The sequence below is a fragment of the Agrilus planipennis genome, unplaced genomic scaffold (assembly GCF_000699045.2).
Source record: "Agrilus planipennis isolate EAB-ADULT unplaced genomic scaffold, Apla_2.0 scaffold447, whole genome shotgun sequence".
NCBI lineage: Eukaryota > Metazoa > Arthropoda > Insecta > Coleoptera > Buprestidae > Agrilus > Agrilus planipennis.
In genome coordinates, this window is record NW_020439105.1 from 15,004 (window position 1) to 30,118 (window position 15,115).

At 33.5% G+C, this 15,115-nt stretch overlaps 3 protein-coding genes across 3 annotated transcripts in view; 1 reads left to right on the forward strand and 2 right to left on the reverse strand.

The window, feature by feature from the left end:
* Positions 1-513: 513 nt before the first annotated feature.
* LOC108743439 (acetylcholine receptor subunit alpha-like 2) overlaps positions 514-15,115 on the reverse strand; it is a 27,429-nt gene continuing 12,827 nt past the window's right edge. The window contains exons 1-2 of the transcript XR_001938825.1: positions 1,565-1,653; positions 514-1,503 (exon numbers count right to left, since the gene is read on the reverse strand). The gene's annotated coding sequence lies outside the window, so the exon portion shown is untranslated. Of the gene's footprint in view, positions 1,504-1,564 lie in introns of the transcript that reaches the window.
* On the forward strand, positions 3,220-4,984 carry LOC108743442 (protein hairy). Its single transcript, XM_018479009.2, has 3 exons — positions 3,220-3,499; positions 3,613-3,708; positions 4,112-4,984. Exons 1-3 carry the CDS (start codon positions 3,395-3,397, stop codon positions 4,820-4,822), a joined length of 912 nt encoding a protein of 303 aa, XP_018334511.1. The 5' UTR covers positions 3,220-3,394; the 3' UTR covers positions 4,823-4,984.
* Positions 7,325-13,204, reverse strand: LOC108743438 (formin-like protein CG32138). Its single transcript, XM_018479005.1, has 12 exons — positions 13,101-13,204; positions 12,373-12,459; positions 12,224-12,303; positions 11,778-12,153; positions 10,673-10,921; positions 10,124-10,583; positions 9,544-10,065; positions 9,194-9,486; positions 8,857-9,136; positions 8,522-8,796; positions 8,304-8,405; positions 7,325-7,726 (listed from the first exon to the last, which is right to left on the reverse strand). Exons 1-12 carry the CDS (start codon positions 13,176-13,178, stop codon positions 7,514-7,516), a joined length of 3,015 nt encoding a protein of 1,004 aa, XP_018334507.1. The 5' UTR covers positions 13,179-13,204; the 3' UTR covers positions 7,325-7,513.

The window sequence follows — 15,115 nt, forward strand, 5'->3', positions numbered from 1 at the left end:
AAGTAGATATTACATTAAATTAAATAACTATAGTCTTTGTTAATAAAACAAAAAAAAAAATAACTGAACAATTAATTGTTTTTTTTGTTTATAAGTTTACAATTTTGTTTTTGGTACCTAATCTTTATGTTTAGGATTAACTAAGCTTCTAGTGTACACTCCTGTGTATCTGTACTGTACTATATAGTATCTAATGTTTGCTTAAATATAGAATACCTTCGAATTCTCACTTTTATGCAAAAAGATAATCGTTATTTATGAATTAAGTACTACTTTCTAGATCTTTAAAATGATTCATGTTTACTAATTTCAAATGATGTCTAAATAATAACACATACTGAATTGGAATCAAGCTTGAATATTCATTGTTTCGAATTGACAGTCACATTCATAAATAAATAAATTTTCTAGAGTATAACAGAGCTGTATATATATATAATTAAAATACTACCAAGAACTATTTCGCATTTTTAATGTAGTATATGAAACCAACAATCTGCTTCTATGTAAAAACCTAATAATAGGTTATAAAGCCAGACAGAAATGTCAATTTTTTATTATTTAAACTTATTCTTCATTAATTCAAAATTTTTAACTTACCAAAACTTTTGTAAATCTTCTTTCCAATTCATTAGGATCAGGCATTGGTTGTTTTGACTTTGCTCTGATGCTTGCTTGTCTTCCATGATGTTTTGATGGAGTAATGTTGTCATGACTCTCTGGAAAGGTCTGTTGATGTTCAGGGTTTTCTTGTTTTGAACTGTACAGTCCCATAATTATTGCCGAGACGCACCCCTCATAATTCTAACATCTTTTTTTAAAAATGACTTGGCCAACATTGTTATTTACTCAATTTATACAGTAATAAATGCAACAGGTTACATTACTCCACAAATCAAGAAACCGCCCAATTATTCAACTGCTTCAAACAAACTGAAAAACTTAGAAAAACTGAGACAAACTAAACAAATGAAACAACGAGTGACGAACCAAAACTTAAAACTACCTAATGCGAACAAAAACAACAAAACTATTGCAATTGCTGTGACTAAACCATGACTAAACTCATAGATAATAGATCTACAAAGGGTAAACCATAACCATAGATCATAATTAACCGTCTGTATTCTCTAAATCATAGACAACTCTAATTCTAAGGTTATTATTAAACTGATGTGAAATTTTTAGTTAGGTTGTTAGATGTCAGCACAATGCAGATAATGATTTGCTTTTTCTTTAAAATAGGCTGAAATAACAATATTTTACGCGAGTGAGTTAACGAAACGTTTACCTGATTTACCTTTTCGAATTAAATAGTAGATGAACCCATGATTTTTTCGTTTGAAGTTAACAACAAAAAGTGCTTGCATGTATTCTTTGTTGCCTCCTTATATTTTTGAAAGTACTTTAGTCTAAGAACTGTAGATGACTCTGCGACCTTTATTTTGACAAATTAATTTCTATAATTTAATTTCTCACTTGCTGAAGCTGGTAAAACTAAAACTGAATTGAAATAATTGAAAATACATTAAAAAAAAAATTTATTTACTTTTCATTTACTTACTATCTTTAATTTGTATTACTATCAAGTTAGAAATTCTTGTACGTACAGTTACACGGATATTTGTTAAGACTTTATTTAGTATGTAATTGTCACCCTCATCTCAAACTTTTGCATTTTAAACTTGACATTTATTCGTGTCTACGCAAGTTTAACAATCACAATTAGTACGTATATATGTTAATTTACTCAGTGTACACATAAGTACTTATTTGTTATATTACATGGAGGAGATACTTCAACTATTTTTAATTGTCTTATGTGACTGTGCAACCCTTTAATGTTTTAGTATACGTATGTATAAAGCTATGATCTCATGACTATTACACCGCGACGTCATCTTTTTTTTTTTTTTGTATTCGTATTCTTCGATCCCGTTTTCCTTGATCGGTCGGTTCTGTAATGTGTAATGTGTACTGCACAAGTTGACCAGCCGCCTGCGATCTGCGGTCGGTCGGCAGACCGCGATGTTGTTCTTTTACGTGGCGGCATCGATCAAGAGAGCAAGACGACCGTGGGCGGAGCTTTCCCACAGTCGCGAGCGTGACGTGAGGAGGCACGTGGATAGCCGAGGGTCAGATACGGAATGAAAAAAAATTACGCGGGGCGGTAAAACTGCCCGGTGCGTTTTGCTAGTTGCGAGACAACAATGCTAGAATTAATAATTAATAACATCCAGCGTTATGTAGTAGATGTATGATTAATATCTAGTTACGTTATAAAACAAGAAATTTCGAAAGTGGAGGCAGAGCAGCGGGGGTGAAAAATAGGTAAAAAACAAAAGGTTCACAGGTTATTTGTATTCTATTTTAGACACAAATGACCTTTAAGAAAAATTTCGTCTATCTGCCTGTACTCATCGCTAAACCTTTTATTAGTTACAGCGTATATGTATAATGCCTATAGTTCTAATGGATCCATTTGACTTGATTGCAATCCCGACCAATCTGCTGCAACTAGTAAACGACAAAATGAAAGGCGGCAATTGTTTGAAACATTATGCGACTGAAATGTTTTTTATTAAAATAAAATTAGTGACCTATACCTAATGTATTAACATTCCACGCGAGGCTCCGCGGACCGTGGTATTATAATACTAATGCTGGTATAATATGGTCACCAGTTTCTAGTATCAACGAGGGTGCGCCGTCGTTGCCACAAACGCGTTACCATGCACCTGTGGCTGTGAGCGGGGCTTTCCCACAGTTCGCGAGCGCGGCGCGCTTAGGCACGTGCGTAAAAGACAAACGTCGGAACAGACGATTTTTCCAATTTTAAGTTCACATTTGCCTTTTTTTACGTGCCTCTCGTTAGTATTCCAAATAGACAAGCATAATAAAGTATGCAATTATTGCTTCCTCACTGTTATTGATGATGGTAACAATGTGGGAATCCTATATAGCGCAGGACATGACGACACATAACTTACATGCAGAATGCACAATGCACCTTTCTGAGGCGACTTTTCTCACGTGACCTGCTGCAGGTCCGTCTTCCCGAAAACAACCGATCAACAAAACATGGGAAGATCGTGACCAACCTTGTCTCACGCGCGTCACTGAAAGGCATGCTGCCATTACCCCCACCATTATTCTTACTGTTGTATACTGCGGCGTACGACTATATTCCGCCACCAAAATAGAATAATTTGGATGTAGGCGCTGTTGATCGAGCACCATCCTCGCGTGCAGTTACGGTTAACTGAGAGCGTGTAAACTTTCAACCTCGTAGTCGTTAATATTAATTGACGCGAGTATTTTTACTCGTCTACATCGTTACTATTGTGTGACTATTGTATTTGAAAAGAACAACTCAGTGTTTTCCGTTCTCCTCATGGTTACTGGAAACGAAAATATTAATATGGGAAGTGCACCAATGCCAAACAATCCCACGGTTGACTCCAGTGGACCCACAAAACGGGTTAGTGACAGTAGAAGGGTGAGTACCGGTTTACGAACTTATTTCTAAGAAACTAATAAATTTAAAAAAGTTAAATTCTTTTGTACCGATATGCATTAATTTTATTAAAAGGCGGTATTTTATTTTCGTAGAGTAACAAGCCAATCATGGAAAAACGAAGACGAGCTCGCATTAACAATTGCCTTAATGAATTAAAAACGCTCATTTTGGATGCAATGAAAAAAGATGTAAGTGTTGTTTATTATTCTTGGGTGGTAGGCATGCGGATCGGTAAGTAGGTGGGTATCTAGGTATATTAATTGGAATATTGTTTTCAAGTACCTACCTAAGTATTTTCATGCCCATATATTTATTAGAAAATTGAATCATTTTGCGTTAAACAAATAGGTAGACGTAACAATAAAAAGTTTATCGCAGCAACTGGCACTGAAAAGAAGGCATGTGATACGTACCTATATCGTTATCTGTTTGTGTCATATGATTGTGTTTGTTTATTTTTTGTGTACCTAATCGGTAGGTAAAAAAGTAAAAAAGAAACGGTACAATTTCCGAATGCAAAGGCGGAGCTTTAATCACACGATAATACCTTTTCAACTATAATAATCGTAACGTAAACGATATTTATTTCAGCCAGCTAGACACTCGAAGTTGGAAAAAGCGGATATTTTAGAGATGACCGTAAAACATCTGCAGAACCTCCAACGACAACAGGTAGCTATTTCTGCGGCCACAGATCCGTCTGTAATAAACAAATTCAGAGCCGGCTTCGGTGAGTGTGCAAACGAAGTCGGTCGTTTTCCTGGTTTAGATCCGGTAGTAAAACGACGTCTACTTCAGCACTTGGCCGCATGTTTGAATCAGGGTAAACCGGAGCAACCCCACGTCCAAGTTCACATTATACCGTCACAATCGTCCGAATTACAACCTCAACAGCATTCCACTGGTGGACTGATACTGAGTAATGGAAGTGGAACGGGCGTGCAACTGGTACCTACCCGTCTACCGAATGGTGATATTGCCTTGGTACTTCCGTCAACTTCGACGACAACAGGTTCTACGGGAAGTAACAATAACAATAGCACTACCGCTTCCTCCTTACCGCTTCTGGTTCCCATTCCCAACAATAGAACATCGTCTGTGGCCTCGCCGTCTTCCACTTCGTCTGCCAGTCCAGAACCTATGGACTCTTTGTATTATGGTTCTTCTACAATTCAAAAACCGTTGTCGTTGGTTATACGAAAAATCGAACAGAAGCGAGAGGAAGAAAGGTGGCCTCCGAGACCTCTTGTAATGAGACAATCGGATCAACCGGAGGATGAGAAACCTTGGAGACCGTGGTAGTAGTTTGTAATGGTAAAAAAAAACTGTTGTGTTTTCGGTGCAATTCATGTTCAAATGTTTTCTCTTTAACGGTGGGTGCAATTCGTGCGTACCTATCGACTTATAGTGCCTTACTGTACATACATATTACATCTTGTATTAGTATTAAACGTGGTTGTGATACGACTGATTTTTATTATTAATATTTTTTTGTCTGACTTGTGATAAAATAGTAGATACACGTTTGTTTAATAAAGAAATTAGAGAGTGAATCATTATGTGAATACATTTATATGAACGATAAATTAAGTACATAAATGGTACCTACATATGTATAATATCTATAAATGTAGTTTTATTACTTTAAAAATGCAATTTTCAATTATTCATTATTGGATTATTGTAATCCAATTTTTTCGAAGGTACATAGGTACTTGGTATTCCTGATCGATTCGCCACGCATTTATTTTAATTGAACATTAAAATTTGTACATTCATAATGGAAATGAATATACCCAAAAGTTGGAGTAATTCATCGAATTCTCTTCTACAATAGAATCGATGTATCTAATTTAAATGTTTCACTTTTCTTTCCATAGATGACACTATTTAAAATCAGTTGTTACTTGTATCAGTACGTATATGTCTTATGAAAAACAGCATGAATTCAATGTGTCTACTTACCTAGTTACAATTAAAAATGGTTTTATAAGTGGTTTAATTGTTGATGTGAGAAATGTCATTACAAGTGTGTTCTTGTTGTACAATTGTCATACAAGATAAAACAGACGTTGTTCATTAATACTCAGTGAAGTAACATTGATACCGTCAACTAGACTTTTCGGTAAGTAAATAAACAGTAATTATACACAACCTAAACTAAATTTGGTATAATTAATTAATATTTTATTGTTGTTATGACGGTAATTTCTATTAAGGGAAAAGTCGTTAAATATACGATACGCGATAGATACTTTTAATGTGAGGTACCTAATTATTATTATATATTATACGAAGACTTACGTATTATAGTTTTAGCGTTAAAATTAAAAAACAAAAAATTTTAAGCATTGTCTACCTACGTGACAATAGTTAGATAGATATCTAACTAAAGTCCATTTTCGAGATCATAAAAATTAAAAAAAAACGTATTCACTGGTCTACAGAAAAATCCTTCCATTTACAAAACCACAAATGTTATTATTACCTGTTCAAACGAGAGGCAAATACAAGAGGTCGATTTTGTTCTTGGTGTGTGGTCCATCTAATATTTAATTTTGGACAAAACGGCTTGCAGGGTATGGACATGCAACAACTGACTTGTTATTTTTTCTTATTATTGTGTGCAACGAGCACGCCAATGATTATTTGACTTGAGAATTGGTACCCGGTCGGTCCATGAAATCGAGATTGCGTTATATAAAACTATGTAGGTAGCTGCCCACTTAGATATCGATAAAGGATTGCACGATAAAATACACCAATTCAGTTGATTTATGTTTAACACCCTGTGTGTGCCTAATATATTATTAGACGGGAGATTGTGTTATAATAAGCGGCGCAACGGAAAGTGGTATAGGTGTGAATACATACATAGGTACGGTATACATACATATTGTATGTAGATGTAAATATATAGATACATACAATACTGTAGTGGTGTGTGTCCGGTCGCGCGCCTGAGACTGGAGCGACCATCGAATTCTCACGGCCTCGGAAAACACGACCAAAACGTGGCCTTCGGAGCACGTTCTACATACAACAGAGCTTGTATTTTTTTGTAGTTAAACATACATATACACACATACGTACATATATATTTAAATGTATTTATATATACTGTACATATGATCTATGATTAACATACGACACGCCGCCGACGTGCGCCGTGTTCTCGTCGTAGGTAGTACCTACCTACTACCGCGCGCAGCCAAATTATGTATTAGTCTATTTTTTAATATGAATATATTGAAATAAATGATGATAATACTCAAAAATGTATGTACCCAGTGGCGGATTATACATAAGACAAAGTAGGCATATGCCTAGGAGCGCAAGGTTAAAAAGGGGCGCGCGTGGAAGTTTTTAAACCTAAAAAAACAAAATAAGGAAGTACCTAATAAAAAAAAGTATTTTGCAAAATNAAGATCCACAACAAAAACAATAAAATAAATACATGGAAATGTATCAACTACTAATTCAATAAATATCATTTAGATGGATGATTCTTTATCAGCGAATTTACTTATTGTTTTTATATTTTCACTGGTCAAATAATATAATTTTAACGGATTCTGTTGAATATCATTAAATACTTAAAGCTAGGAAAACTTATGGTGTCTTCATGTCGTGGTTACAGTCTTTATCACAGCTGTCCTAATTATAATACACCTACGAAAAGTAAAATGTAATAAATATAACAAATACGTATAAAAATAGTTATGTCATTTACATTTCTGTATATGTATGTACCAATGCAGATTTCAATAACGTCATGGCAAAATATTTTCACAGATTCGAAAATGAAAACAAAAAAACCTACATTTCTTTAAAAACCATTAAGAGCACTTCGATATTTTAGGAACGAAAAAATCAATTTCATAGTGAGCGTTTGTAGTACTTAAAAACAAATGACAGTAATCTAATTAACCTTTTTATGAACTGAATAAATAAAAATTTAACTAAATCATTAGCTCATTCTGTAATCAAAAATTAAAACTCCATCTCCTCCATTGTTTTTGATAATCTGTTATTATCGATACGTCTTCTCTGACTTCTTCGAACTGCATCCGCCCTACGATACGGCTCGCTCTTTAAACCTAAAAGTATGTCTTCTAAAGCACCATTATATACTTCATCTTGCTGTAATAACTTCTTTTCATGAACCATTTTAGTTCTATGCTTAAGTTCGTTTATGACGGCCTCCTGTTAAGAAAACATCTTTTAATTTAATCGAACACAGGATCTATAAATCGAATTCATGATTTTATAACAAAAAATCTTTGTTACTATTATTATTATAAAATGACATCGAATGGTCTGAGAAAAATAATCCTACAAATTTCGCAATTAAATACATTTAAATTATATGCGAACTGTTTATAACATTTTTTTTTATGTGCAAGTGTTCTAATACACAAAGCGAAGCGATAAACATAAGAAAAGCTACCAACAAGAAACATGAGTACTGCTCCATAAACGTTAATAAAAATAACTAATGCAAAAAACAAAAAAGAAATATCGAAAAAAATAAGTAAACGCAAAAAACAAAATAAATTAATCCCATAGCGTATATTCAAATATCTATACCAAAATTTCTTCATTATTTCCACACATTAATACAATGACTACTTTTTTTAACACGAGGACTAGTGAGAAAACAAAAGGTAACAATTTTAAGGAATAAATTATTTATAGACACAATAACATCTCTTGATGCCAGCTCAATTAATATACGTTTAATCTTTGGATTAATTATTGTTAGACTATTTGATAAACTCACGTGCTGTTTTTTTTCGTTATATTTGTTCAGTTTTTGAACGCTCTCACTGTTGTTAGTAGTCTGTTCTAATCTCCGCCTGTTTTCGTTATCAAAATCGGCATTCTAAAATAAATTATTAAAAAAAAAAATGCAAACACACAATAATAAATACAAAAAAGTAGATAACAACTGGTTAAAAAGGACAAACAAATGTAAAACAGAAACATATATATACGTGCCTTGAAGGCTTTGGTAAATCTGACGAGAAGTGAAAAGAAAGTATTAGCATCGGTCGCTCTCGGCGACTCGGCGAAATATTCTGCCATTTCTTTAAAAATATCGTTGGCAGTCTTGGCATCGTTCTTTAGTTTTCTCAACTTCTCTTCAGAATTGGAAAGAAAATCCCGAATCACTAAATTCTGTGTGGTTCTACCGCGACCATCGGCTTCCTTTCTTACCATATCCATACCCTTTTCCAGTTCTTGTACATCGGTTGTGATATTTTCCAAAGAAACTGAAAAATAGAATATTCATTAGATACCTAACTGTCAATGACGTTAATGCTTCTTTTAACCTGTGGCTGCTTTTTCAATACATAACAACTCGGAATCGAAGTTAAGAAGTTCAGGAAATTTGTCACGTATTGCGGCTACAATGTAATGAAGAAGGGACATTCTTTTATCAGATGATTTAGTATCCTGCAATGTATCCAAACTCTGTAGTTTGAAACCGTAAGTTGGGCCCCTCTTGCTGCTGTTTAAATAATTTCCGAAAGCTAATACTACTTCGAGCACGCCCTTTAGTTTTCTCGAGTTTTTGACTGAATTGCAGGCAGAAATTACAGCGCTCACTTGCTAAAATCGAATGTAATTAACATGCATGTTGTTATGCAATATAAAAAATTATTATACCGGCATAATTAAATGAAGATTGTCGTAAAAGTTACCAATATAATTCATAATGGACAGTTTAATAGAAATTCTTTCCACTTTGGTCAACTGCATAAGAAACTTGTCTTCTTCCGACAAATTGTTAATACTCTTTCCTTCCATTACATAATCTCTATATGCTTTACACTCTTGTTCAGAAGGTATCATCTTCTGTAATAACTCTACGTTATCCAATGACAACTGCTTTAGGTCCAACGTGCTTATGGAATTTATTACTTTGTCAATTGGCATATTTAATTTTCTTCTTGATATCGCTGGAAAAGTTATTCGTTTGATTTTTTAACTTTCTATGACTACTCTTATCAATTTACCGATATTCCTTAACCGCGTATGCTCTAATAATGATTCCTTTTCAGGCTTCTTAAATCTTTTACTGGGATATGTAGTGAGTCCGTCAATTTCGTTACAATTTACTTCCATTGCTGTCGATTGGCCTATCTTAAACTTTTCTTCGAAATCATCAAAATCGATGTAATTAAATAGTCTGTCGTCATCGAGTTCGTTGAAGATTGTTCCCCTTACTTGGTTTGGCTTCAGAGCTATCCAGTTTACAGTAGGTAGCTTATACTTTGTTTGCACCTTTCTTTTAATTGTCATAGCACCGTCAGGAGCTTGCATAAGTCCGGCTAAAGGTGGTGGAAGGGGAGCTGATAATAGTTTAACTGGAGCAGGAGGCGGGCAAGGCGGTGGAGGAGGGATAGGTGCCGATGTAAGCTCTGAAACACTTGGAAATTTATTATTGCAGGTCTGCAACGAATTGTCCACCGAGGAGGAATCGGCAGAGGATGATGACAACAATGTAATCGTAGGTTGATTTTGTCCCTGTTCAGAAACTTATCGAAATAAAAAATAATAAATGTAAATTCTCTAATGAATAATAATGTAACTTACTAATAATATCTTTAGATACATTATTTGTTATTTTTTCAAATTCAATCAATTTAGAATCTATTCTTTCCGACTTTTCTCGCCAAATTTTCATATTTTCACGAAGATCCTCGTTTTCTTGTTCTAGTTTCGCAACTTTGGTCTCCATTTCTAAACACTTTTGCGCATATTCGAAATTTTCATTTCGTGCTGTATCTTGTACCCGTATTAACTCGTACTCCATTTCCGCCATTTTTTCTAATGCGGCAGTTTTTGTTTCGCTATCTTCCAGCAAAGTTGCCACGTCAAAAACGTTATCAAGGTACGCCGAAATTTGTATTTGGAGTTCTTCACTTTCAGTGAATCGTAACCTCTCCAAATATTTATCCAGACCTAAAGCCGTAAATTCGTACTGAAGATGTACACGAAAATTCATGTGCTCGACTGAATGGACCACGATGTTTATAAACTGCATGCAAGCTACCTGTAAACCGAACAATTAGACACTGGTCGTGTTACTCAAACCTAAACGCTAAAAGCTGCAGCTGCTTACTATACAAAACTGAAACTTACCATAAATTCTATGTGGAACATATCAAAATTCATAAAAAAATCCATTAACGTTTGAAATCTGCGTGCTTCTTGACATATTTCCTTAAAGTTATCAAAAGCTGAGAGGATTATTTCGTGACCACCCTTCACCAAGCAAATGGCTGCTAATAATTCTAAAACCAGTGCTTTGGTTCGAAGGCTCTTGTGTATCAAACTTAAGGAAATGCAGTTTATTGCCTCTCTGTGTTGAATTACCATATTAAAACCATACTATTATAAAACGAATAAATACAAGTTATTATTAGATCAACAACATCATTACATTAAAATTAAAATTCATGGAGTTATTTTCAAATTTTAATTGATCGCTATTTTTTTTGTTGTAACTAAAATTGTAACATTATAAAAAATTTCAATTGCTTAAAAAACATATGCAACGACCTAGACGTCCGGCTACGATATTCTTGGTATCTATCTATTCAAACTAACATAACGTACCTATAAATGACAAGACACGAACTAATGATTTAAGAGAGGTCTTTTTACAATCGTAAAAATTATTTTTTTGAAAAATTAGCGACAGCTAACCATGCCACCCCTTTTACCCGTTGTCGAGCTTCAGAACTGTACAACCTATCACTTCTTACGACGAGCTAGTCATTTTAGCTATTATTACAGATACTGTGTTTAAAAAATCAACTTCACAACATTCACTGAGACGCGACGTACGTAACGTAACCGTTCAGTTTCTAAATATATTAAATTTAGAAAAAATTCCGCTAAAAAGCAAAGTACTGCTTGCAAGCTCGTCTATACCTATGCAATAAACATTTTGTTATTTTACAAAAACGTATTTGGAAATATCAATTCTAAGTGTTAAAAAATTTACCAGTCGTATGCATATTCTTACACATACACAAGATTAAATAAATATTATACTGAAGAGTCAAATATACAAAGGAAAAACTACAAATCTAACACACAATTACCTCTCAATCAGACCGAACTTGATTGCATTACTAAAAAATGAATAAACAAAGTTGATCTTAGCAACTACCGTACTAGTTGTATTAAAGCTAAATAAATACCGACACCCTCAATTTAATTATCATTAAGAAATGAATACCTTGTTGTTCATTATTGCTCTCATACACATTATACAAACATGAATATCATCTTTTGCCTCCCCCATATTTAGTTTTGCCACGTGCTTCGATCTTCTTTTTATACTGGGACTGTCAGACACATCTAAAGCGGGCCTGGCGTATCCATTTTGTCGGCTATTAGTACCTCCACTATCCCCTACACCAACACCCGTGCTACTACCTCCCCCGCTTGTATTGTGTTGCTGGAATGTGCCACCAGAGTTTAATCTTTCTTGCGATGTGGTTTGAGATTCTGTTATCCTTTGTTCATGGCGCATCATACCTAAACGAAAGCTCAAATAGTCAATGAGAACATCCAAACCGTTATTCTCTTCGCTAAGGAACTCTCGCACCCATCTGGAAAAAAACTATTGTAATAACTTACCAAATACAACAATTACAATTAACTGTATCTACAGGTACATACTCGATATGATTGGTTCTGAGTGATATTTCCAAATCTCTTAAAACTTGAGTAGAAGTTGAATCTCCAACCATTTTTCGTTTCTAAAAGAACGTTATTATACTTCTAAATTGTTTCAATGTGCAGCTATTAGAAAACCTGAAACAACTTACCCTGTGGCTCCTTGAAGCTTTTGGATCTAGATATGTCCGTAGTTTATTTAAGTAGTAGGAAGGAGGATCTTTGGCATGAACCATTTCCTTAAAATAGTATTTAACGAGAATAATTTTTAAAATCGCCAAAAAATAATTTTAAAATTAACATTTCAATTAATTATTAAATAAGATCGGGGATTTGAGGCTTTTAAATCGTTTTTTTCAGAATTTTATAGTGAATTTGAGTCTAATTCGAAGAACTTATAAAATCGAAATCAACGACATTAATGTATGCAACGCGAACATACGGGACGTATGCTGGGTTGCATATCGACGATCTACATACACATACAATAGAATGGTTTACAATTTTTTTTTTATTTCATATGCGTCAGAGAAACATAATAAAAAAAATCATTCGTTTTATACTTATAGATTTACAAAGGAGAATAAAGAACATACTGGTAAAATAAAATGTTCACTGAACATGCAAATTACACATTTCTCGTTTTCATGTCGCACCAGCGAAAAAGCAAAAGTGATTTGGTGAAATGTGGGGTATATTTTTTCAACCACATTTATTTGAAAATATCACCTACTTCTCTAAACAATTTCCTACAATAACCACACTCTCAAAACTACATTCGGATACATTCTAATTACTCAACCTTTGTTTTAAGTTTGAAGTAGGTAACGCAAAAAAATGCCTCAGTATTTAGTATGCATCTCAATAAAATAAAACGTACCTGATCACATATAATATCCCACTTTTTTTCAAAATCGTAATTCTTAAGTAGTCTAGCTTTATCAGGAGGCAGGTCCATCGACGCCTATAATAAAACATCTTTTGGTACAATCAAATTTAACACTGATACATAGATAGTAATTATATAAACAATAGTTTAAAATACGTTATCTGATTGTTTCAGTTATAGTACTTCAAGTTTTAAAGAATATTTCACATATTATCAATAAATAGTAACCAGATAACACGTGCACTCGAAATTATTCGTCTCATTTTCGGAATAGGTACCTTTTTGAACATAATTTTTTATACAACTATCTATAGGCAGATACATCCCTATTTCATATTTTTCAGTTTTTTTTTAACGATTAGTACCTCCTAGTCACGAAAATAGTTTAAAACTTCGTGAAGATCATTTCGTTGTGAAGTGTTATCTTTCTTATAGGTACAACTTTTCTAACTTCATTTAAATTTTAAAAGTCTGAAATTATATGTAAAATATCAACTGTATGCAAAGGGCCTTAGTGTCAAGCAATTACATTTTTTTATACAATTTAATTATGAAAAAAATATTTAAACAACGTTAAAGAATCTGGTTAAATTTGAAATAATTTTATTTATATTAATAGCTCAAATTTACATTTATTCTCTAGAAATTTTCGTTTGTCGGGTTTCAAGCAACCGAGCATAGACACGGATGGATAAGGTCAAGATCATAGATAGTCAAGATCCTGCGTCATGAAGTTATATTTTAAATAACATAGATAAGAGATTATGGTGTAAGTATTATATATCTCTTATCTATGACAAATAAGAAGTTCAATCGCTCCTGGTTCTTCATTTGCCATAGATAAAAGATATAGTGGGTTATGTATGTCCATTTGTCGTGAGCATAGATAGTCGTGTGAATTTGGCACCCTATATAAATAATTCACTGATTCGAACTTTACCAGTAAATTGTGCGCCATTTGCGGATTCTAAATATGTAAATATTATAATTGTGCATCCATTACTTCTGCTACAAAAAAGGAATTGTTTCGGGTGCAGGTTGAAATTAAATTTCAATTTATTCAAAAACTACTGAAGATATGATAATTTAATTGACGCCAATTAATTGCGTGTCATTTGTGTTTGAAGACTGATCTAAAGCGGGATTTATCTTTAAATTATTTAGTTGTAATAATTACATATAATACCTAATTTTACTTTGAATCATAGATAAAAATATGATCATACTAATACCATTGAAAAATTTAGAATTATTTGTAATCATTCCTAATAAATAATATAAAAACAAATTGGCTGACCATAATAGTTTAACCTTCAAGCACGCAAGACACGCACACAATCAATTTAATTTCCACAACCAACCGAAACAATTCTCCTTTTTTTTACAGAATTAATGGATGCACAATCATGACACTTACATATCTAGAACCCGCAAACGACGCACAATTTATTAGTAAAGTTTAAATCAGAGGATTATTTGTATCGGGTGCCAGATTCACACGGTTACCATAGACTACATGACGACTTCTAGACTTATTATCTTTATGGTCATTGCCAATAGTAAGTTGATAGTTGACGCTCCACAAAAGTTATTCGATTTTGATTGTAGACAATATTATTAAAAGCGTAGACATGTATTAAACGTCGATGATTAAAAGAATAGAGACAGTATAGACAATATAGACACTCAATTTTTTAAAATTGTTGACCAGTTTCAGTGCCATCTATAATTTTTTTTAGAGATCAAACTGCTGTTTTGCACATTGTTTGACCATCGACGTTTATATGTCTGTGGTGTATATCTCTACTTAATTGCCATCTGGTAGTTGTGTTTAAGTACTGAATTCATCATCATAGTCAGTCCTAAGAGTGGTTGGACACGCACCCCCACTCTTTCCTATCCTGAGCTAATCTTCGCATTTCCTTAAAACTAGAACAACCCACATCTTTAACTATTTGCGAACAGTAATCCAATCTAGGTCTACCTCTACCCCTCCTGACTCCTGT